We start from the raw sequence: 22625 nt of genomic DNA, 5'->3' as shown, positions 1-22625 counted from the left end.
TGTCGCCCTCTGCTGTACAGTGGCAGTTTTCACCACTGCAATGCACCAATGTGTTCCAGAACCTTGTGCATGGCTTTAGTTTCTGTGGGGGAGCTTATTAGTGTTGCGCCATCATATCAGAGTTGTATCAAAGTTAGCTAGCAGCCTTCTTAAAGTACTTCCTGTAACAGTGGTTTTAACGCTTAAGGACATTTAGATATTTTTAAATTGCGTCAGGTCTTGTTTTGTGGATTGTTTGACTAGTTGGAGCTTCTAAGTTTAACGTCAGTGATATAGGAATGGCGCTGAAACATTTTCGTACGTTGGCACCAATTTTTGGGGTCACCTACCGAAGTAAAACATTTGGACTGTCGATAAATGCCCGTTTGTTGCCAGTGAGATTCAACAGCACTGCAGCGGGAGGAGAAACGGAAGCAGGTACGCTATGTGTGGAAACATGCAGTTACCAAATATTGACTGTAGGTGGCAGCAAATCTATAACACTAGTTTATCAACGCGAGGACTATAACTTGGGTCCTCTATCAAATAGCTTTAATTTTGAGACACCACAGAACACAAAAGGTCGCAAAGTTAGTTAAACAATTCAAAAACTCAATACTAATACACTGAAGTTTAATATCTAGTCATTATTTAATTATCTAATAGACTTTATTCACCACATACATATTTGACCGTTCATAACAGAACAAGTTTTTCGCTGGTTATGAAACAGACTGAAAATTATTCTGATTACTCTTTATGACCTACAAAAGCAAACCAGAACATCAATGACTAGAGCCAGTCTATATACTTGAGTAATTTCTGTATATTGGTAGGTCCCTACCCATCCCTACCCAATTCTACACCTTGGTCTGAATCACTAATCTAGGCTGCCCACCTTAAACTGTGTTGGTTGTAAATATCTGTTCAGTGTATCTGGGAAAATGTGTGAACCATCCATATTTTAGAATTTGTAGGATGTAGGCAGGATGCATATTTAAAGCATTACGTACTGTAATGGCTACAATCAAATCTTTATTTGCAGCAAGCATGTGTACACATACATGAAATTGGACTTTGTTTATGGTTTATTTTTCATAGACTTGCACACTAAAAGACATATTTAAAATATATACAAAAGCAAACAGACCATCAGTGACAAGAGTCAGTCTATATACTTACTTTCAATGCCGGAAACCGCTGGCGGGTGGGTAGGTGTCGGATGAAGCTGTTTACTGCGTGCTGCCTTTGTTTGCATTTTCCAGGGCAAAAATGTAAAGGGAATGACTGTTAAAGAAAGCAGGATTAGATTTCTTGTTAAAAACCACCACTTATGCATGTACAGGACAAAATCAGCAAAGCGATAAGAAGTACAGCTTTGTCCACAGGGGGCGCCAAAATCAACAGTAGCTTTAATTAAAATTGATGAATCTAAACAACCACTTTTAATGCCCCTCTTGTAGTTTGCCTGCCATGACATGTTAAAATTGTGCTGTGAGAAAGGCCAACCATGGTTTAAATTGGGTTCCATTCACTTGCACTAACTGCTGTGTGATAATTTGTTTTAGGTGTAGCAGAGTAGACAAGGCTGCATGAAACAAATTGCCTTTTTTTCCACCCTGCCGTGCCTCGCTTCACTGGGCTTTGTTTAACAGTCCAATCACCTTAAAATAGCCTGTGTGAGCAAGGTAACAGCATCCAGAAGCTTTGCTTTTCTTACTTTGCTCTCAGCCTCAGGCTGCGGTTGACAGCTGGATTCCACGGGATGACCCGAACAATGTCAGGTCAACTGCCTGCTGCAACCCCAAGCCACAATCACTAGCACTCACACACTTATAAACACACACTAAGACACTGCAAGAGCCAAGGCCCTCACCTCAGCCTAGACCATCTCTTTCAGTGTTTCACTGCTTCGGTTATCATGTCCATCCACATGAAACAATTAACATTCCATCCTCATCCCTCCTTGTCTCTGAGTAGGCCTCTTTCTTAGTGTTGTGGTCCATATTGGTTTCTCTCTGTGCATCTTTATCATTCTCTGTCATTAGCTGCGGGACAGACTGTGGTCACAGAGCGCAGGGGGTGCGTGGTTACCGTGGGGATAAACCGTCCCGAGGTGCGTAATGCGGTGAACCAGGAGACGGCGAGGCGTCTGCTGGAAGAGCTGGAGGCCTTCGACAGTGACCCAGACTTGAATGTGGCTGTCCTGCATGGAAAAGGTAAGAGAAGTCGGAGAGTACAACACCTTAAGGAAATAGTTAAAATGCTAAATTTGCTGCTACTGACAGTTACCGGTTTATTAAGCTTATCCCCAAGACTGGATACGAGGGGTAACCGCTGTCCTGTCAAAGGTAACACAAACCTATTGTAGTTTTTGATACAAATACCTAGTATCAAAAACTACAATGAAACCCATCACACTAATTATTCCTCAACTAGAAACTATGGATTACCAGAACCATCCAGGATGCCATGAACACACAAACAGCAGACTACAATTTAGGGAAACTTGGACAATTAGAAAGTAGCAGCCTACAATGTAGAATGAGCATAAAGTAGGCAAAGGGGAGAGTAAATCATTGGTTGGGTCCTCCAGCTATGTGCAGACTAGTTAGTGCCTTTGTTTACACTCGCATTTAACTTGTCCCTGGCCAGGTTTATCAGACCCAGGTGTTACAAGAAGTCTAACATCATTCCTATGCTCAAGAAATCAAACAACCTGCCTGAATAGCTAGGGCCCAGTGGCATCACCTATGTAGTGATGAAGTGCTTTGAATGGCTTGTCAAGATCACCTCCCCCCTTCCCAGCACACTAGAGCCACTGAAGTCTTCCTACTGCCCCAACGATTCAATGGAAAATGCCATAGAACACATCCTACACACCATCCTCTCATCTGGACAACAAAGGGAGCTTTGTCAGATTGTAGTTCACTACTAGTGAAGGATTAGTATTTAACACTGTAGTTCTTGGTGTTTTTATGGAGCCTTCAGTGGCTACTTGTCAACATTGTAGAGACAAGACATATTTATTTATTCATAAAAAGTCATGGAGTAGTCACTGCAATTTCTATATGTTTTACTCCAACTTCTTTTTATCCTTCATCAACTGTTAAATCTCTTTCTCTCTGTCCTCTGCACTCTACCTAGATTCTCTCTATCACCTTCCCATGCATCTTTTTTTCCCTCCACCCTTTGCTCCTCGGAGTCCTGAGATCTAGCCAAGAGGCCGAGGTGAACGTACTAGTGCACACACACACACACACACACACACACATGCACACACACACCTGTGAGGTGGCCTGCACTGTGTCAATCCCCCAAAGCCAGAGTCATGCCACGGCTCTTAATAGCTCTAAAAATAATCATCACACACACTGAATGAACTCCTTTCCTCAGTGGAAATAATGTCTTCAACCTGGATCAACCTGCCTGCTGTAGAAAGTGCACGGTGGCCTCGAGACACAAGTGTACACTTTGTTTGGTACTTCCGAGGTTGGACTCGCTCCAAGTGATGGCTGCTGAGAGCCACTAGTCTCAGCTTTGAGCAGAGAACAGTGTGTTAGGGAGTCATTAGCTTGTTTTAAATAGGTTAACAATTAGCATCACAGTAGGATGTTCCAGCTAATATAGCTCTTATGTGATTCCCGCTATGTCTGTAATGTGCTTTTAATCGTCCCACCACACTTTTCTGTCAGCAGGTCGTCCTGTATTGCTGCTCTATTTTAACAAGCAGCCTGACCTTCAGTAGTGATTAGCAGTCTGTCTGTGCTATGAGATGACAAGCATGGAAGTTCTTGTTCTGGATGTAGTGTGTCTGAAAACATAAGGAATCCATTTTGTTCAAATTAGCGCCAACTCGATCACTCGCCCAGCTCTCATTTTTCAGTGTCAACGTTTTATTTTACTTGAAAAATTATGAGTAATTGCTTTCTGCAGGTTTTGAGTATGCTGGCACATATTTGGAGTGTTTGGGATTCAGATGTCTGTGGGCTTTGTGGTCGGGTGCAATCCGAATGTCAGGAAAAGGACAGGTGTGACCCTCTCCTCTAGTCAAACCGCACACTCTCTACAGAACAAAATAGACCTGAAAACAGCACGGCAAAAAAATATTAGTCCTTTCTTGCAGCCACACTCTCATTCACATTCCTTTGCATTGCCCCTCATATCCACTTCTCCCATGCCATGTACTTGGCTCTTCCAATTTCCCAAAGCTGCCATCTTCAATCTGTCCACCAGATGCCCTCAGACTTACTCACTTATCAGCCCTGCACTCACCTGGCCCTCTGCTGGTTCACCTGCTCACCTTCCTCACTTCCCTCATCAACCACTCATCATATATACCAGTCCCTGATCCTTTGTCCATCCTAGTTGCAATGTGCCTTGTTGCTTAGTTCCCCTTTTACCTCATGGTATTTTGTCAATGAGTTTTGTCACCTGGAGCCCTTTCTACCGTTTGTTTGCCTGCCTGTAACCTTCCTGCCGGTCTTCCATACATGCCCTACTTTAAGACTAAAGGTAGAGGTAGGTTATGACTTGCTCAGCTAGATAAAATTGCAATTCCAATTTTCTTTAATTCAAGAAGCACAGTTATCGTTTCCTCAAGCAGCCAGACAATGCACGTCAGGGGAATGTGACACAATAATTCATGTGGTTCGTCATATGCAAAGGGAGACTGGCAGTGTCAAGTTTAAATGAGGGCAGCAGCGAGTACTTTTGTGGACCCCTCCTGGTTAATCAATCAATCAATCAATTTAATTTAAAGGGGCCATATCTTTTGAATGGATATTCTCATATTTAGCATGGGTTTCACATTTTTTTCATGTGCTTATTGGTCACAATGAAAAAGTGAAAACTGCATAATTCCGTGTTTTCCCAGAATTGCATTTTTAAAAAGGTCGCCTCTGAAATGGGCCGTTCAGAACAGCTGCAGGTTTCTACGTAGAACTTTGCTTTCACTGAAATCGACCAATCGTCAGTCGCCGTCATTCACCTCAGGCTGCCTTCTTGTTCTAGTTTGTAGTCGAGTCTTTGTCAAGGTTTCACTTTACCATTCCGATACCTCCTGGCGATTCTGGCTCGTACATATAATGCCGAATAACCGATCCTAGAGCAGCCATGTTTTCTACAACTTTGGAGTGACAGTGTAGTGCGGCCGCACAAGAGGGGGAGGGGCTACGCAGTCGCTCCAAATACTGTCAACCAACGGTGGCTAAGGTCTGACCTTTGAATGGCAAAACAGCTTGTTCCTTTTAGGAGGAAGGAGCGGCTCTGAAAAATAATTGAATTAAAATATGTATACAATTTTTAAAACACAACAAACTTTACCAAAGTAAGTCAAAAACACATTAGAATAACGTGTTTTTGAATTAGAAAAATGTATTGTATAGATAAAATATGTCCCCTTTAAAGTGCAAAATTACCATGCAACATAATCCCAATACGTTTACAATTTAAAAAGAATACATCAAGAATCTGGAGACTCCAGGTGTACACCCCACAGGGTGGTCTTGTATGATCTAACTTGGCTGTTTATTGTTTGTTGTTTGAATAGGAGTTCTGTCACCCTGACCTTGCCTACCTGCCTGCCTGTCTTGCTGCAACCTTTTAGTAAGCCTTGTACTGTAATAATACATCACTTTAGTCAGCTTGCTATGTGTCTGCATTTGTGAACCAGTCCTGTGTCCACTCTCCTGCATTTATCATAACTGAAAAGGTTTTTCAGTCTGTTACATAATTTGGGTGACGCTTTAATGACCCTTTAATGACCCTTTAATCCTCATACTGAACCAACAAGGCATACCCATAGTCTCCTAATCCTTGCTCTTCTCTCACAGCAACATCTCTGATAAAACTAAAAGAAGCATCGTGTCTCTGCTTGTCGCTCCTAAGATATCTGTCTGTCTGAATGGCCTCTCATTTCACTTACCTCTTCCAAAAGACATAATGCTTAGAGATCCTTTATGTCTCTCTACAGCTTCTGGTTCTTCTTCCTACAAGGACAAAAGGCTTTAGGGAGCTCCTTCACATCGCTGATGCCATAAACAGCATGACGCAGTTTTTCTATAATTGCCCTGCGCTGACCCACAGCTGTAATCAAAGCTCCAAGCTGATGGGTGTTGCTGGCACAAGTGTTGGTTATAATCATTTTCATTACTAGTACATTAAGTAGAGAGGAGGATTTTATGAGTCCCTGTCTGAGACTGTGACATAGTGTTTGTTGGCCTCTTGGGTAATGTTGTAATTGCCACATGAATCCAACGGAAGGGGCTGTGGTCGGGGTATACTAGTCTCCCATTAATGAGGATATTGTGTATGTGCATATGTGTGCGAGCAGATGTGTGAACTGTGACTATATACCGTGTTTGGGCTCTTTAGGGAAGAGAAGCATTTGTGTGCCAGCCAGGCCAAAGCAAGCTGCGATCCAAATTGCAGGCCTTGGACTTCAGCTCAACTTGTTTTTTTTCATCCTCATCATTTTCCTTCCTCTCTGACTTGCCAGCTGCCATAGTTTGTAATTTTGTGGTTTCTTTCAGGAGGGAATTTCTGCGCTGGTTATGATCTGAAAGAGCTAGCCAATCACACAGCCTCCCTCAAATTGGAGCAAGATGTCACCAAGGGTCCTGGTCCGATGGTGAGCGCTGTGTAGGATGTGTGCGTGCATGTGTGTTGGTGAGGGTAATATTTTTATTTCCTTATGATCTTAATAAATGGCAGAAGTTTTCAACAAAATATGTTGTCAGTTGTGATTGTGAATATTTTTATGGGTTAAGAAGACGGATAAGGGTCCAAATCTGGTTTAAAGAATGGTAATGAATGTTGGAAACAGCTCAGTAACTAAAAGTGTGTGTGTGTGTGTGTGTGTGTGCAGAAAGCCCTCACTTTTTGCACACTTAAAAAGAAAGCATTAGCTTCTGATACAACTGATAGTGCTACCAAGCTGTGCAGAGAAAGGAAAGAGTCTGAAAAGGTCAAAAGATGGATCATGGGTGATGAAAATATAGATTAGTTTTGGCTTGATTCGGATTTGCCATACTGTGGAAATACTCTACAGGAAGCAGCATCCCTGCCTTGTTAACAATGTACTACGGCTTTGCGATTGTTTTGTGTGCGAGTGTTTGGATGTACTAATCCAGTTGTTTCCCGCAGGGTCCGTCCCGTTTGCAGCTCTCAAAGCCGCTGATAGCAGCAGTCGGTGGCTTCGCTGTGGCCGGAGGACTGGAGTTGGCTCTGCTGGCAGATCTGAGAGTTGTGGAGGAGAGCGCCGTCATGGGAGTGTTTTGTCGCAGATTTGGTATGTGTAACATCAGGCACTGCTGCCTTTACTGTATGATGATGTACTGTGATGTTACTAGAATTAGTGGTAGAATGGTACCACTACTACTTTGTTTAAAATGCTTCTTTTACTGCTGGTAATTTAATAACATCTATCTCTATTTACAGATTCGACATACAGTAGAAATAAAGAATCTGTAGGCAGTGACATGGATTTAGTTCTCGTTTCGTTTGTAGTACATTTGTAGTCTGAGTAATATTGACCAATCATGTATCAGCAGCCTGCGGCGTATGCAGGAAAAACAGTACATTTAGACAAATTCCCTTGACACTGTGTCCCAAAAGCTGTTCAGCATTTAGATTTCCCGACTTCCTCAAATGCATCAGAAATGAACGATCCGACAATCCGTTCCTCAAACAGGCATTTTAAAAGTTGTTTTCTTCTTCTCTTTAGAAAAGACCTGACAAAGCTTCATTTTTACTTTTTACAAATCTTCATCATGATGTTGTATTTTCTGCAAAGGTCAGACCAGTTAATTGCAAGTAAATCACAAGAAAAACGGTTTCTTTTTCAGGTTCGTACCACTGTAGTTAACCAGTGCAGCCTCTGTGTAACATACTATTTACAGTGAAACTGTGACTCACCAGAAACAGACCAGCGCTCCTCTGGTCGATTTAATAAACCAAGAAATTATGCCATTTATTGTGCAGACATATCTAGAGGGGTGAACTTCGCTTCACTTTTGATCTGAACACACGTCACCTCTCAAGTTGCTGGACTGTAAACAATGCAGCCAAGGGAAAAGTAAGTCTTGGCTGGAAGTCCTTATCGCTAAACGCTGGCTAAACCAGACACGCCTCACATGTTCACCGTTGTCCCCAGAGGCTATATCGTCATCAGACTACAGCCGATGGGTTCCGAGACTGTCTCCAATGTAAATTCCCTGAGAGCATATACAGTTCCCACGGCTCCTTATAAAGTCTTAAAATCTGAGAAATTAATTTGTCTTAAATTTACAGTAAATTTGCAGAAGGTATTAAATTTGTGGATGGTGCGCTTAAGGCTGATGGGAACACAGTTGTCTAACACTACTGTAACATAAGAATGGAAGCAGTTTTTTGTCCGTAATGTCTCAGAGACTCCTCAAGCTTTATGTGTTTATGTTATGTTGGTCAGCTACAAACAGTTACGTCTGGCTGTGTAACATCGTTTTGTGGTTGTCAGTCGTGATTTGTGCTTAGATATAATTAAGCTAAGATGGGGCGATGCAGGTTTAGCAAAAAATGGTTGGAAGAAGAGAGGTAACGACGCAAGAAACGACGACGCAAGGTGCAATTTATGCTGAAAGACATTCTCGTCAGGGACTATGGGGGGGAAAACTGTTGAATCACACATAAGATCACGAAAGCACCAGCACTGGCAGCAGCTAGCTTAAATTGTATTTGTTGAAGACTTATAAAAGGTCTTAAAAAGCATTGACTTTTTAGGAACTCTGCTCACACTGACACAGATAAACATGCCCTAAAGTTGTTGACTACAACTTCAGTCTGAACTGTTGGTAACTCAGCTGCAACACAGAATCAGTGGGCGGCTTGGAGCCTTGCTTGAGGGCAACAGAGTTGTGTTAAATATGGAGATTCGGACGTCTTCCAGAGATTGAACCAGCGCCTCAAAGTTCAAAAGCTAGCTACAGTGACACATCCATTATAGGTCCTTAATCTACTAGCTGAAACTAATTTTTGTGCTACTACTGCCTCAGCTTTTATTTCAGATAATATTACAACTCAAAGTTTCTCTTATGATATTACAAAAGTTGATAAATCGAATAATCAGTCAAGAAGAGCAAAGTGAACATCCATTTTGCCAGTTGAATATCTGTTCTTGTATTAAGGCTGCCTCGTTGAACACATGCAACAGCATGTCAGTGTGTAGACTTCAATGATTCTTAAACAATTCTCTGTGTTTATCATTCACACGTTTTTTTTCAAGGCAACCAAAGTCCTCGCAGATGTCTCCTTCTCTTGACAACAAACAGAACAAAAATCCTTCATTCAATAAACAGCAATGAGTGTGTTCTGGAAAACTCTGACAATGACGTCTCACAGGAAAACATGTGACTCATACATGCTTCTGTTATAATCGTGCTACTTTTAATATTGATAATACAATCCTATCACTGCTGGCAATATTAAACAGAATCGTTTAATAATAACAAAACCGTTTATTTTTCAGCCAACTGTCTCTGCTCCCCCTGCGTCTTTGTTTTGCTGCTCCTTCTATCTCTCCGTGAAAGTATCCTTTTGTTTGTCTTTGCATTCAAACATTCATCATCTGACTCCTAATGCCAGGAAGTCCACGGTGTTTCTATTTTTCAACTTTGTTACTCTGTCCTCTGTTATCACCCCAGCCTCCTCTTGTTTGTGCGGTAGGACGGAGTCATAGTGTGATAACTCCAGTGACTGTGACCTTTTGGCATCGCAGCCTGAGTCTGCTGGGCAGTCTTGATAAGTAGGAAAGGAAACAACTGACTGCCAGGTTTCCACTGCGGGGCCAAACAGGGCTTACATATTATTTATGTCACACAATTTCCTCATAAACAACATTTTCCTTTTTTGGCGTCTCTTAGCTTATTGGCATGGTTTGCCCTCTGACTCAGCTATAGTTTAAAAGAACAAGTGGTACTTTGGATCTTCTGCTGAAAACACTTTAAGTGAGTCCTGATCCTAGCAAGTCGTGTTTTGCTTTCCTATGTAAAAGTGGCTCGTGTTTGGCCTTTGCAGCATCTATCATATAGCTGTCATTGCTATAGCCATGCTGCTATAGGGTTTTAAAATACAACCATGGTGTTTATAAATACAACTGTTGTACTATAATTTACTGGCAGTACTAGATTTAGAGTGTAAACATGCAGAGCTTATCCTCTCAGGCCTGTAATTTAACAGGAAAGCATCCTGGCAGCATCCTTGCCTTTCTGTCTGTCTGACTGTTCTGCCTGTCTGGTGGCAACTCTTCAGTGCCAGGCCGAACTCTAGTCTCTGCCTCTTTACTTCCTAGTTCAACTTAAGCAACATTATTCTACTTAAGATAAGTACTACTTCTTTAATTTGACTACTGAGGTATCTAGTTACTTATTCTAATAGAATAGTAGAGTAAGAACCTTGTCCTTCTATAAAATCATTTATCTGATAGTAAGACATAATGATGAGCTTAAAACATTCACTTATGTGTTAAAAATACATATGTCACATAGCAAAATGATCATGCCTGCCACTATCAATTCAGTAGGTTACCTGCTATTATTACACGGCTGTGTTAAATACTTGATTCTGATTGGTTAATTATGGCATTATGAGGTCTGCTATTTCTCGATAACAAAGCGTTTCTTATGAAGAACTGACTGTTAGGGATTCGGCTCTAATTACACAATCTGGAGGACTAACTGTAATCATATCAATCCACCGAAAGAAGTCCAGTAAATTTGACGTCAGTCTGTTTAGAGAGGGAAAAAAGCAAAGAGACAAAACAGCTGAAAGAAAGCAAAGGTTAAACTATGAAGTAAACATTAAACAGAACACAGTATGGGATATGACGGTGAATGGGAAAGAAAATGTCTGACGAGACAGAACACCTCAGTAAGGTGCTGCGCTGATTCCTGCTGTCCGATTCAACTTTTCTTAGTTTATTTCCATCAGTGGAAATGTTTCCATTTAATGTGAGTAAAAACAGCTAACTTAGCTCATTAAAGGGCCAGCTCAGATCAATGATTTGCAACGCGACAAAACGGTTTTAGAATGTTGCAGAGAAATTGCAGCAGTGTGAACTGGTTAGTTGCAGAGTGTCTGAAGCCGTTGCCTGGAGTTGCAAAAGATTTGACTTGTCAAATCTCCAAATGCAGTTTTAGAACGGATTGATAAATTGGCGTAGGCACCCCATCTCTGACGCTGCAGTAGCCAAAGACGACTCCAGATCCTGTCTTTCCTAACTCTCCGTCTTCGCTGTTTAGTAATAAATGTTACAGCTAACATTGTGAGCATGTCACTGTCACTGTCATCCATTTCTTTTTATAACAATAACAGAATTCCAGCAAGTTAATACATGTAACCCAGGCCTAATACTAACGTTATAGTATTAACGCAGCAATAGTGGGGTATGTCAGTGCGTCGTTGCTATGGAGACAGTCAGCTGCGTCTGTGCGCATTGCGTTGCTTTGATGTGAACGGCTCAGTTTTAGAACGTTTACGATCACGATGTCAAGTGTGTAATAAGAGCTCTGTTAGCTCATTTTAAGAAGGCTAGATTTTAAAATGGAAAACCGAAATAGAATCATTTTTTGATTAATAAAATAATTTCCAAATCAATATTTTGTGTCAAATTATTATTTTTGTAAGTAGGTAGCCGTGTAATAAGCCGGATAATGTATAGTGAGCAGGTTGTTATCGCGTAGGAACCCCTTCAGGGTTGTGCTCACACTGTCAGGATTCCGCGATAACAACCTGCTCACTATACATTATCTCTAATGTATCTCTGCATAAGTTCAAGCAGCATATTGGCTGTCTGTAAGGAACAAAATAGGGAAGAAGTCGGAAAACAGCAGGAGTTTAAGATTGGGAGAGATACAGGAGAAGGCTTGTAATGCCAGGGTTGTACTTTTAACAATGGACTCTCAGAGCATCTCTTGACATGAACCAACACACTTTGTTTAGCAGATTTAAAAATCTGAGTATGAACTCTGCATGTCCCATCAGGGATGAAATTAATCAAACGCCTGCACTCAAACCTCTTCCATCAGCTCAAAACTATGTTTGGGAGGCAGAAATGAGCCTGACTGTGGTTTCAACACATAAGGTTGCACATTTCCTCCTAGTAATTAATTATCCGCCTCTTGATTGCCACATATCTTCAAGACTTGTTTGTCAACACATTCGAGCCCTTTTCCCCCAGCCTTGTTGAAACCACTGTGGTTTCTCATTCAGATGTGTATTTAGCGGAGTGATTATTGCTACGACTGCTGGCATGAGTATTTGCATCCCCCTACTCTTTGTAGCTTTACGCTGCGCAACCAGGATCTTTACATTTTCAACCTTGTAGTTCATAAAGTTTAAATCCTGGTTTTGGTCAAAGATATGTTAAAGCTGATATATTACAGAGAAAAAACAGACCATACAGTGGAAAAAGACACAGCAGCATGCATTTAGACTTTATTTCCCAACATTAAACAATTGGAAACCGAACTTCCCTCCCCATTTACATCAAAAGCTGCACTACTCTGTGGGACGCACAGTTTATTTAAAGATCCTGTGTCTCTTACAGATTATTTCCTTTTAATGGTTGAATTCTGTAACCGTTTTTGGGTCGGGCACAGATGGCAGCAGCCGGAGGGAATCCCTTGTGGTTTTGGAGTCGAAAAAAACCCCTCAGAGGCCTACTGCACTGTTCTGATGTGGGCCAATGGCAACCATAAGGATCTGACAGCTTTCTGGCACGTGATTGGCTACCGAACCTGTGGCTTCCTGTCTGGGGCCCCTCTGCCTCGTCGAGGAGGAAATGAGAAGGAGGAGAGGGTTGCGTCACAGGAGTCTGGTATTAGTGTCTAATGCTCGTTGAATTTTGAGAGACCTGAATAAGAAAACACCGCGCTAACCTCATTCCCTGATGTTATTTTGGATCCTTAAAGCAGGAGAATATCACAAAAAAAAGTTGGCACGAGGAAAGGAAACTTAAAATAGTTCTGTAATAATTCATTCAAGGATATTTCTTTAAATGCTGAGGCTAAATCAGGCAAGCGCGGAGGTTGTTCAGGATAGTCATAGTACTCCTCTGATTTTCCTGTTTGAAATTGAGACCGCTAAATGGGGACAATAAGTCATGTCGGTGTCTCTGCCTTTTCTCAGTTTTAAGTCCTCTCTCATACCTGGACCAGGGACAGAGGAGGAGTGCCAAAGAAGAAGAAGCCACATGTTGAATCGAAAAGTCAAACCTCCGTCCAAAGCTGACATTACATCAGCCAATTCAAACACCCGCTCGGTGAGTTTGAAGCTGAGTGACATAGTCCTGTGATTACATCATTCTGCCTCAAACCGGCACTCATTTTGAAACTTAAGGCTTCTTTTCCAATAAAGAACTGAATGTTGTGTGACTCTTAAGTTGATGGCAAGATACAGGTGTCATTTTGGACAGTTACAGATTCATATCTAACAACACATCATACCATCTCATGTCTTTATCCAAAATCAGAATACATTGAAGCTTACTGACTTTTTGGCCGATTTGGTTCCTGATAGAATCTAAACATGTTTATACTATTATGTTATTTTGGTGGTGCTGCAAGTCCTCTGCTATTTTCATAGTTAAAGACCCTGTTTGAAACCTTGGTGGTCTTTGAATATGGTGCTGCAAACTACAGAATACACAGCCGTGGTATTACCTCAGTGGGCTAAATACATGAAATAAGGTTTACTCCAGTGGGAGCTGTTTAACGTGATTCCCATCGACTATTTAAAGTGAGATTCCGTTTGAAGGTCTGCTTTTTTCCCTCCATCCATTTAGTCTGGAGTTGTCCGGAAATCGTTAATCCACATCAAACTTAATCGCATTACCCTCATGGGAGGCCATTGTAGTGGGTTTTACTTTGATGTGGTGAGGATTCCAGCAGTACCAGTAGCAAACCAGAACACCTCCGAGTGTCATGTGTCACACTCTGTTCTCAAGTTTTCAGCAGTTATAGATGGCGGATTTGATATGTCATTGAGTGTGGTCTCCTTCTGCCTGACTGATGACTTTTCTGTTTTGTTTGCCCAAGTGCACAAGGAGTTCAGATGCAAATTACGCAGAGCACCTTTCAGCTTTTAGGGATTCAATGTTGTTAACTGACATTTCAGCAGGGTGAATACAATCTGACAAGGGGGCTTAAACAAAGGTCTGTTATATATCTTAGTGATGTGCTGCCTGGTTTTATTTGACATACTGAAAAGATGCTTCTAATTTAAAGGTAGATATATTTACATTTGATCATCAGCCAAAAATATGCCTTGTGGAAGGTAAACAAACACATAAGATTAACCTTCATTGAATTTTTACTTTTTAGTATTTGTTACTGTTATTAGCTCAGTAAAAGGAATCACGTATAACATTGTGTCATTTTGAAGGGAAAAATTAGAGCCATAGTTCAGGTTTAAGCATCTGAAATACTGTCATCAAAAAACATCTGCATCAAGCCTTGACGGTGATGCCATAGCAGTGAAGAACTTGGTATAGTCAGTTAAACTGGTAATCTTGAAGATCTCAGTTTCATTCTCTTTGGCGGCACCCATGATGATTAACGGTAATTGTGGGAGCACACTTCCCTGATATCCAGACAGTGTTGCATGTGTGACGTCTACGATTGGCTCCAGTTTTCCTCGTGATTTTCCCCGCTGATGGTCGCTTTCCTTTTTAGACTGTTTGCCTTCATCTGAGCGTCCAATTTGTTTCTTTTTCTTTGGATTTTCACTTATTTTTGACGTTGTATCTGTAGCCATCGATCTTTTCTTTCTTTGTTCGGCCATAGTAGATTACTGTTTACTCGCAACACTTGCGGAGACTGGAAAAACAAGCGCTTAGCTCCGCCTACCCTCTCTGGCAGACCAACCACTGCTGGGTGATGGAAAACCCATCACTCACTGGGCGCTGCTTGTGATTTTTTCTGCTGAAGTCGCACCAGACACCCAGTCCGTAATTCTGCAAATGCAAAGGCTTTTATCAGTGGGCCATAGGCTCAATCATCATTGTGTTACCTCATTCAGCGATAGGTAGTGACTTAACAGACATTTATTTACATGAAAATAAGATCATTTCTTTGGAAATTATTCAAACATTATTTAGAATCAATGTGCTAAAAAGTAGTTAATACTTTCAAATAGTTTTGGATCTTTAAAACCAAAATACAGAAGTCTAAAAACTGTTTGTGATGAAGTATTTAACATAAAGGAAGAGCAGAGTTTGTTTTAATCACTATTTCAAACTGTAGCAAGAAAGTGAAATACAAGGTTTCTTCTTTCAGACTTGTGCTTCACGTCAGTGACGGCCCTAAAATGCAGGAAGAGAACCACCTCTTCCATGGTATTATTAAACAATAGGCTTTGCTGACTCATGTTTAACCTCGTTAATAACAAGCTGCTGTCTTGGCAGTAGGCTTATCTGCTTTAACCAAGAAGACAGAGAGCTCTTAAAATGTTTAGCTCATTATTGTAGACCAACCATGAGTAATCCATGCTCTTGTTCTGCGGAAGCAGCTGATAATCATGTATCAGGATCACTGCCAAATATTTCCCTCTATGAAACTTGGAATAAGGGATCAGACGCCACCAAACTCCGCCTCAACTTTATTCTTTCAAGCTAAACATGCCTTTTGAGTTTAAAGTCCTTAAAGGAGGTACTCCCAACCTCTCAGCTCCCATTCATGCGGGACAAAGCGCAGGTCCGGGTAAATTCCTGCAAACAGGACACGTCAGAGACGGGACTATCAGACAGAGAGGGTGAGGGTTGGAGGGGCTGGAGACAAGTACTGTGGATAAGAGAGATCCTTCCGGTTTCTGATAGCGGCGGTGCCAAAGACAGACGGGCTGGAGGTCAACCTGGCTCTTTATCTATTCTTCTTGGAGTGAGGCGCTGTCTTCCTCTGCTTCATTCCTCTTCATTCACTTCCGTGTGCTTCTTACTGCGTCCCTCGAATCTGTCTCCGTCAACCTCTCTGCTTCCCCTTTTTATCTTTTGCTGTAAGTAGTAATTGTGCTGGAAAATATCAACCTTCAAATACTGTACATGTATCACAGAGGGTACTTCTGCAGTTGCCAACTGGTATGTGGAAATTAGAGCTTAGCTAAAGCTCTTAAAATATTGTTACTTAAAGCCCCCCTCCAGTGAAAATCAAGTGTTTAACCTTGTGAACATCTCCATGTGGTGTTTTTCATGCGCTATAAAACATATCAGGGACAACATAAGCAGCATCTGCTTTAAAAGTGCGGTGTACCAAGGACAGGCTGAACAACATGTTTTCAGATTGGCAGGTTTGAGACATCACAAACCTAAGGAGCCGACTACATGCCCAACATGTTCACCGTTGTCCCCAGAGGCTATATCGTCTTCAGACTATCGCATATGGGCTTCCAAGATTGCTTTACCCCTAATGTTAGTATTCTTGTAATCCATCAACTCATTGCAATGTAGTTGAGGGTGTATTTTTAGTGTTTCTCTGTGCCTTTTGTAAACAGACTCACAAACGCTTATCACATGCCTACCGGCTCTGGGGCCTGCCTCTAAGTCCTTCATGTGAAATGTCATTGGATCAGGACTGTCTCCACTTCTTGGGGATCATTAAAGGGTGTTCTACTGAATTACATCTGTGTTGCACCTATTTAGTCTTGTACCTCTGCAGAGTGGCCGCCCCTCGTTCGGTAGGGAAAGCAGTCTTGTCTGCTTAGTTACTGTAGGTGACGACTGCTGGGTGTCAGACGCCTTTATCAGGTTGCATCACCCGGGTCGCGTGTGTGACTTTGTTGGTATTGTGTGTCCACCTTCTTTGTGTGCGTGCAATGCATATCCAGGAATTACATATTGTTTTTGGTGGTCATTCAGAATTCATAGAACCTTAGTTACATTTGTAACTCTTTTTTTATACTGTCAATTAAGTTAAATGCTAGTTTAAAATCTTAATATCAAATCACTGATGCAAAAGGATGGGTGGTGTTGGTGGGTCCTTTAGTTCATCCTGTAGGGCTTTGGGTATAGATCTGACAAGAATCACTGCACTACAGGTGTGTGTACGTGTTATGGAAATGCTCTAGTGCGTGTAAGTGTGTGTAGTTACATGCGGTGCAAGACAAAGCTCCATGGAGCAAAATCTTGGCTGAAACAATGTGTTGTTGTCTCAGTCGATATAGAAAAGACTTTGAACTGCACACACCCAGCCAGACACCTGGGTCGCAGGGATCTGCGCGTGTACAATAACTAAACTGCACCAAAAGGAATTCGGGCATCATTTATGTTGACTTTGCTCAGCTCAGGGCGCTCAGCTGTACACTTTGTAAATTACATTTCAATGTGATACGTTCCTGTAATGCGGAATGACTGAAAAATTGAGTGAAGTCTAGTATTTGCAGACAGTGTAACACCCTCCTCCCCGCAATAATTGCGGTCTTCTATCTGTCAGAGCACTGCATGGGCTGCTGGGCTCCCGGATTGTTCACATGTGTATTAACACTGGTACTCCATGTATTCCAATTTGATTTATTTGAACTAAACTGAGAAAGAGAGTCGCTTGCAGAGTATGAATAGAATCACAGTATTTCCATGACTCCCCACAGAATGAGAGAGGGGGATGAAAAAAAAACCCTGAAAGCTCGCATGATGATTTGGGGTTATGAAAACATGTCCGACACATGTGCTCTCAATAAGGGGCGGTCAAATAGAATCAGAGACTTGGAGGAATTAGGGAGTCGGGATTGTGGTGTGGAACTTGGGAGCGTTAAACAGTACAAAGTATGCCAGTTCCAGCTGGTGCTCTTTAGAAATTAGGACAGATGCCAGAAGCTTACTGTACCTTGCAATGTACTTTCTCTCCTCTCTCCCTCCCCTGCTTTTCCTCTCTCTCCCTGGTAGACCCAGTAATAATGCAAATGTGTCCAGTGAGACTGAGACTAAGGAGGAGTTTGAGTTTTCACGTACCGAGGAAAGAAAACAGAGTTACAGTTAAGGAGTAAAATTGTTTCAAATCTTTGTTCCCCTGACAGCTGTAACCTAGATTAATGCCAGAAGTATAGTAGGTATTTCTTAGGCTGTTTTCACACGGCTTAAGTGATCTGACCCTAATACACTGGCACACTGGCCCACATTTCCTTTCATCTTTTACAGATAAGTAGTCCAAGTTTTTGTCTAGAGGTAATAGAAAGTCCCCCGGCCTCATGATTTAGATATATTTCTCTCAGGAATCTCCAAATGTGAAGGAACGACGGGAGGTTTACATATTTTCAATCGGCCAATGTTTTCACATTTGAGAAGCAGAAATGAGAATATTTAGCTTTTGTCTTGATATAAGACTAATACTAAGACAGACTAATCGAGCAATAGATCAATCAACTAATACTTAAGGCCCAGTGTAAGTGTTTTTATTACAAATGTTGGGAAATTTTCTGAAGTACACATTGGACTTTATTTGAAGTTCAATTAAAGAAATTAGAGAAATGTTCAATGCCGAATATCTCTTGTTTTTCAGGAGTTCCTCTGATTGATGGAGGCACGGTGCGGCTCCCGCATGTCATTGGCCTTTCCCGAGCCCTTGACCTGATTCTGACTGGACGGCCAATCGGAGCGCAGGAGGCTCTCGCCTACGGACTGGCTAACAGAGTTGTTCCTGATGGCCAAGGTATTTGAGATAGTGTTCTGTTTTTCCTCAGTGCTCTGTCATAGATCGGGCAAGGTATCACACCTCAACACACAACAAAAACCATGTCTCCAAAGTACTGAAGTACTGAAGTCGGCCTTTAATGTTTGAACAGATTCCTGCGCTTATTTACTTCGTCTTTGATCAGATATTTCCTGACTTAAGTTTTTTATTTAACCATGCACTATTTGTTGAGATATTTTTGACATTGAATGCTAAGGACACATTCATTTGTTAAAGTTATAATCGCTGAAGATTTCAGTTTCGTTCTCTTTGGCAGCACCTATGGCGATAATCGGTAATTGCGGGAGCACTGTTCCCAGCTATCCAGACAGTGTCTCATGTGTGACGTCCACGGTTGGCTCCGGTTGTAACTCTTCATCAGTTGGCCATAGGCTCAATCACCATTGTGTTACCTCATTCAGTGATAGATAGTGACTTAACAGACATTTATTTAAATGAAAACCTTCAGGATTATATCTTTAAACAAAAACATGGGAGGTATAATATTGGCACTTATAAACAAATTTCCCAAGCAATACTTAGCTTAATGATCCGAGGGCCAGTGTACAGTTATTGCAATATTTAATACTGACATGGTCATCAGTATGAAACATAACAGTGAAGACAGTGAAACATTGCAGTGCTTCTGTGTACAGAGGTACAAATACCGATTTTTCTAATCAGAACACAAAACAAGAGGGAGTCAAAAGGACTGTAGGAAACCAAATTCGGTACAGTGTTGATACAAAATGTTCAAAGTGTATTTACAGTGTACTGTAGTTGGTATTATAAGACATTTGATGGCAAATGATAAAGATTATAAGACCAGATATGAGAGAGGCTGGAAGCCCTCGGTCTGTGGGGGAAGTAAAATCATTATTCACTGTGAAATCCAGCCATGTCGACCCCACAGGGAAACAGGCCTGTGACCCATTTTCATTCAGGAAACATAGTTTTAAGGAGCTGTCCTGTAGGTAAGCTCAGACTAAATCATTTATAATCTAAATTTGTTCCAGTGAATCTGTTTTCTTTATTTGGCTCCAACACCACACTGAAGTCATAACTCAACATTAGCACCGTCTTTTCCTCATTCATGCAGCAGTGTGAGGATTAAGCTATACACACATTTCAATATGGCATTTCCTGAAATATACTAACGCCTGGACACTCCCTTTTTGTTAAATCCCCAAAAAGCATTCCAAGCGTTAATCCCAGATTCCTTCTCCTCACTCCTTCGACTTAGCATAATTCTATTAGGAAGTTCTTCTTCTCAGAGTCAAGCCTGGGCCTAATTGGCATCTCTGAGGGATCATAGCTCAGGTTTAACATCAAGAGTGAAGCGATGAAGTAGCAGCTTAACAACACATACACACACAAGATATCAAAGTGCGGCATCATGAGGTTAAGTTTTTTTCCATAGGACTGACATGGATGTGGTCCGGTGCTTTCATGTGGATGAGGAGGCAGTGTAGCATAGGTCAAACGAAAAAATGTTGATGTTTAGACACGTGAACTCAACACAGAGGACTTCTAATTTGGAAGACTGGTTTATTCTAATAATAAATCTGTAAAAAAAAATCAAAGCGTGTGCATGGCTACACGGTCAAAAACTGTGTGGTCATCCCGGTCTCCAATCACCACCACCTGCCCTAGTGAGCTCACCTATATGCTCTTTCACTCACACTCCACCCAGTGGTCATTATAATGAATACAAAAATAAACAAATGATAAATGCACATATAATGACTGCAACAGTGTGAATTAATATGTGTTTGTCTGTGTCACCATTGCACCCACAGCTTTACAGGCAGCCCTGCAGTTAGCAGAGGAGATCAGCTCCTTCCCTCAGCAGTGTCTACGTGCTGATCGCTCCTCAGCCATGTATAGCTGCTATGACGCTCCCTCCTTCACACAGGTATAGCTACCTCACCTATGATGCCAACATGTCAGCTCCATATGGCATACATACATTAGGATTCAAAGTAAAAGTTACTTAAAGGTATAATAAGTAGGATTTTTCCTTGCATTTTGTCAACAACACATTCAAACCGGGCCCCTCCTCCTGGGCTCTTTGTCACCAGAAGCTCACACACCGACAGCATCCCTGTTACCGTTGCACTAGCATGCTAACCACTGGTTAGCTTGTCCTACCCGGTTTAAGGCACCTACCTGTCCAACAGAAAGAAGGCCAACTCCGCATCGCTCTTTCACCATGTTCGCCGGTCTGAATGGAGCCCAGTTGCTAATTGGAACCACTCCCACACTTACCTATACGCTGTGATTGGCTCAAGGAACCACAACAGCGCCCCTCCTGAAAACGTCCCGTGCAAAGCAAAACAACAGAATAGATGCAGAGGGAAGGGTCTCACAAGGGTCTGCACACACACTCACCAACACACATGTATAGAGGCCCATAAGTGATGATTTAAATTAAAATGAAAATTTGTAAAAGTTTTCTAGAAAAATCCTACTATAGGAAAAGTATTTTTTTTTTTAATGGGTTTTTTCTTTTGTCTACCTCCAGGCCATGCAGTATGAGATGGATCATGGAGTTCCTGTCATCCTAGCAGAAGCTGTCACCGGGGCAACCAGATTCACAAGTGGAGCAGGGAGAGGCGGAAAATTCTCTTAGTATTTAGTTCGCAAAGGTCGCAGAGGTGATCTGGTACATCTTGCTGCATCCAAGGTGGTTACTCTGCTTTTGGAACACAAGTATTTCATTATCAGGTTGCAATTGTGAGCAATAAGCAGTCCGATTAACTGTCAGTCAGATGAGTCCTTATTTCATGTACCAATATGGTTAAAACTGTTTTCAAATGAGGGACGTTTGGACTCTGATGATTGGCAGAGAACAGAATGCTGTGTTAAGTTTAGACTGGGGCTTTAACTTTAGCCTAAACCCAAGCAGATTCAACCAATTATAAATATACATGTTTTTAAAAAAGTGGCCCTACAATCAAAGCAAATCAATCACACAGTAATTCAATGACCACAAAATGAATCCAGCATAAAAGACAAAAATGCATCAAAGCACAAAACCATTATTCTTCTGACTATGTTAAAAACACTTGATCATCGGGATTGAATGTCTCTTTGCATGCGTGTGTTCATATGTGTGTGACCAAGTAACCATTGCAGTCTACTGTAATTACTGCAGAAGATTCAGCACTTCATGTCAGATCTGTGCCAGGTGTAAGCATTCCTATGGTTTTGGAGCACACTTCCCCTTAATTTGCGTGTTGGAGAGATGTGTGTGTGTGTGTCCGTTTCATCGTTGAGCAAACGACACACACGCAAGTTTCTCTTTGTGTTTGAATTTGTGTGAACTCTGTCATGACCTTTTTCCGTGCTCTTTAATAAAAATGTCTTACAGAGACGGAGTAAAACCCAGATGTATGGTGATGTGTGTGTGAGTAAAGGAGATAGATACAGACAGACAAAGACCTCATTAGGTCTAGGAGGTGTCCTGTCTAGACAGAGTGATGACAGGACACAGAACCTCTGTTTAATGTTTCCTCCTCCTCCCTCTGCTTCCAATTCGCTCAGCACGCACACACACATCACCTGCTCTACCTCAGAGATGCACACACACACACACACACAAACCAACAGCTGCTGCTTAATGTCAAGCAAAATGTTGAGCACTTGTAGAAAAACAAAGCAGAAGATGCTGTGATGTTATTGTGCCGTGTGTTAGGTTAATTATTCATTAAGGCTCAGTTAACCAAGACCAAGAAAAAGGTAAAAGGCTAATAAATTACATCCTTGGGAACACAGGCTCTCTAACCCTAACCCTCTAACCCTGATTCTGGTATTGAAGAATATGATATGTCAGGCTGCCCCTCTTACAAACTGTCATACACACACACTCATGGGCACACAGGTATATGCAAAATCTTATCTCAAACAGGTCACAAGTCTTAGCACAATATTGTTTTTTATCTCTACTGATAC

General features: G+C 41.6%; 1 protein-coding gene across 1 annotated transcript; it reads left to right on the top strand.

Annotated features, from left to right (window-relative positions):
* The first annotated feature begins 162 nt into the window (after nt 1–162).
* Nucleotides 163–22015, top strand: LOC138596103 (enoyl-CoA hydratase EchA19). The gene is made up of 7 exons (XM_069667704.1): nt 163–417; nt 2028–2198; nt 6513–6610; nt 7126–7270; nt 18501–18650; nt 20471–20586; nt 21196–22015. The coding sequence occupies exons 1-7, from the start codon at nt 279–281 to the stop codon at nt 21301–21303; spliced, it is 927 nt and encodes a 308-aa protein (XP_069523805.1). The 5' UTR covers nt 163–278; the 3' UTR covers nt 21304–22015.
* The last annotated feature ends 610 nt before the right edge of the window (nt 22016–22625 follow it).

Source organism: Semicossyphus pulcher, unplaced genomic scaffold (assembly GCF_022749685.1).
Source record: "Semicossyphus pulcher isolate SPU_LCO1_2020_fin unplaced genomic scaffold, fSemPul1.0.p SCAF_18, whole genome shotgun sequence".
Lineage (NCBI taxonomy): Eukaryota > Metazoa > Chordata > Actinopteri > Labriformes > Labridae > Semicossyphus > Semicossyphus pulcher.
This window is presented reverse-complemented; position numbering and strand designations above follow the sequence as displayed.

Bases quoted from the DNA above. Each gene is read 5' to 3' on its own strand.
- LOC138596103 (XM_069667704.1), top strand. From the start codon at position 279: ATGGCGCTGAAACATTTTCGTACGTTGGCACCAATTTTTGGGGTCACC. The intron at 7,271-18,500 runs GTATGTGTAACA...CTTGTTTTTCAG, and splicing joins AGTGTTTTGTCGCAGATTTG to GAGTTCCTCTGATTGATGGA. The intron at 20,587-21,195 runs GTATAGCTACCT...GTCTACCTCCAG, and splicing joins ACGCTCCCTCCTTCACACAG to GCCATGCAGTATGAGATGGA.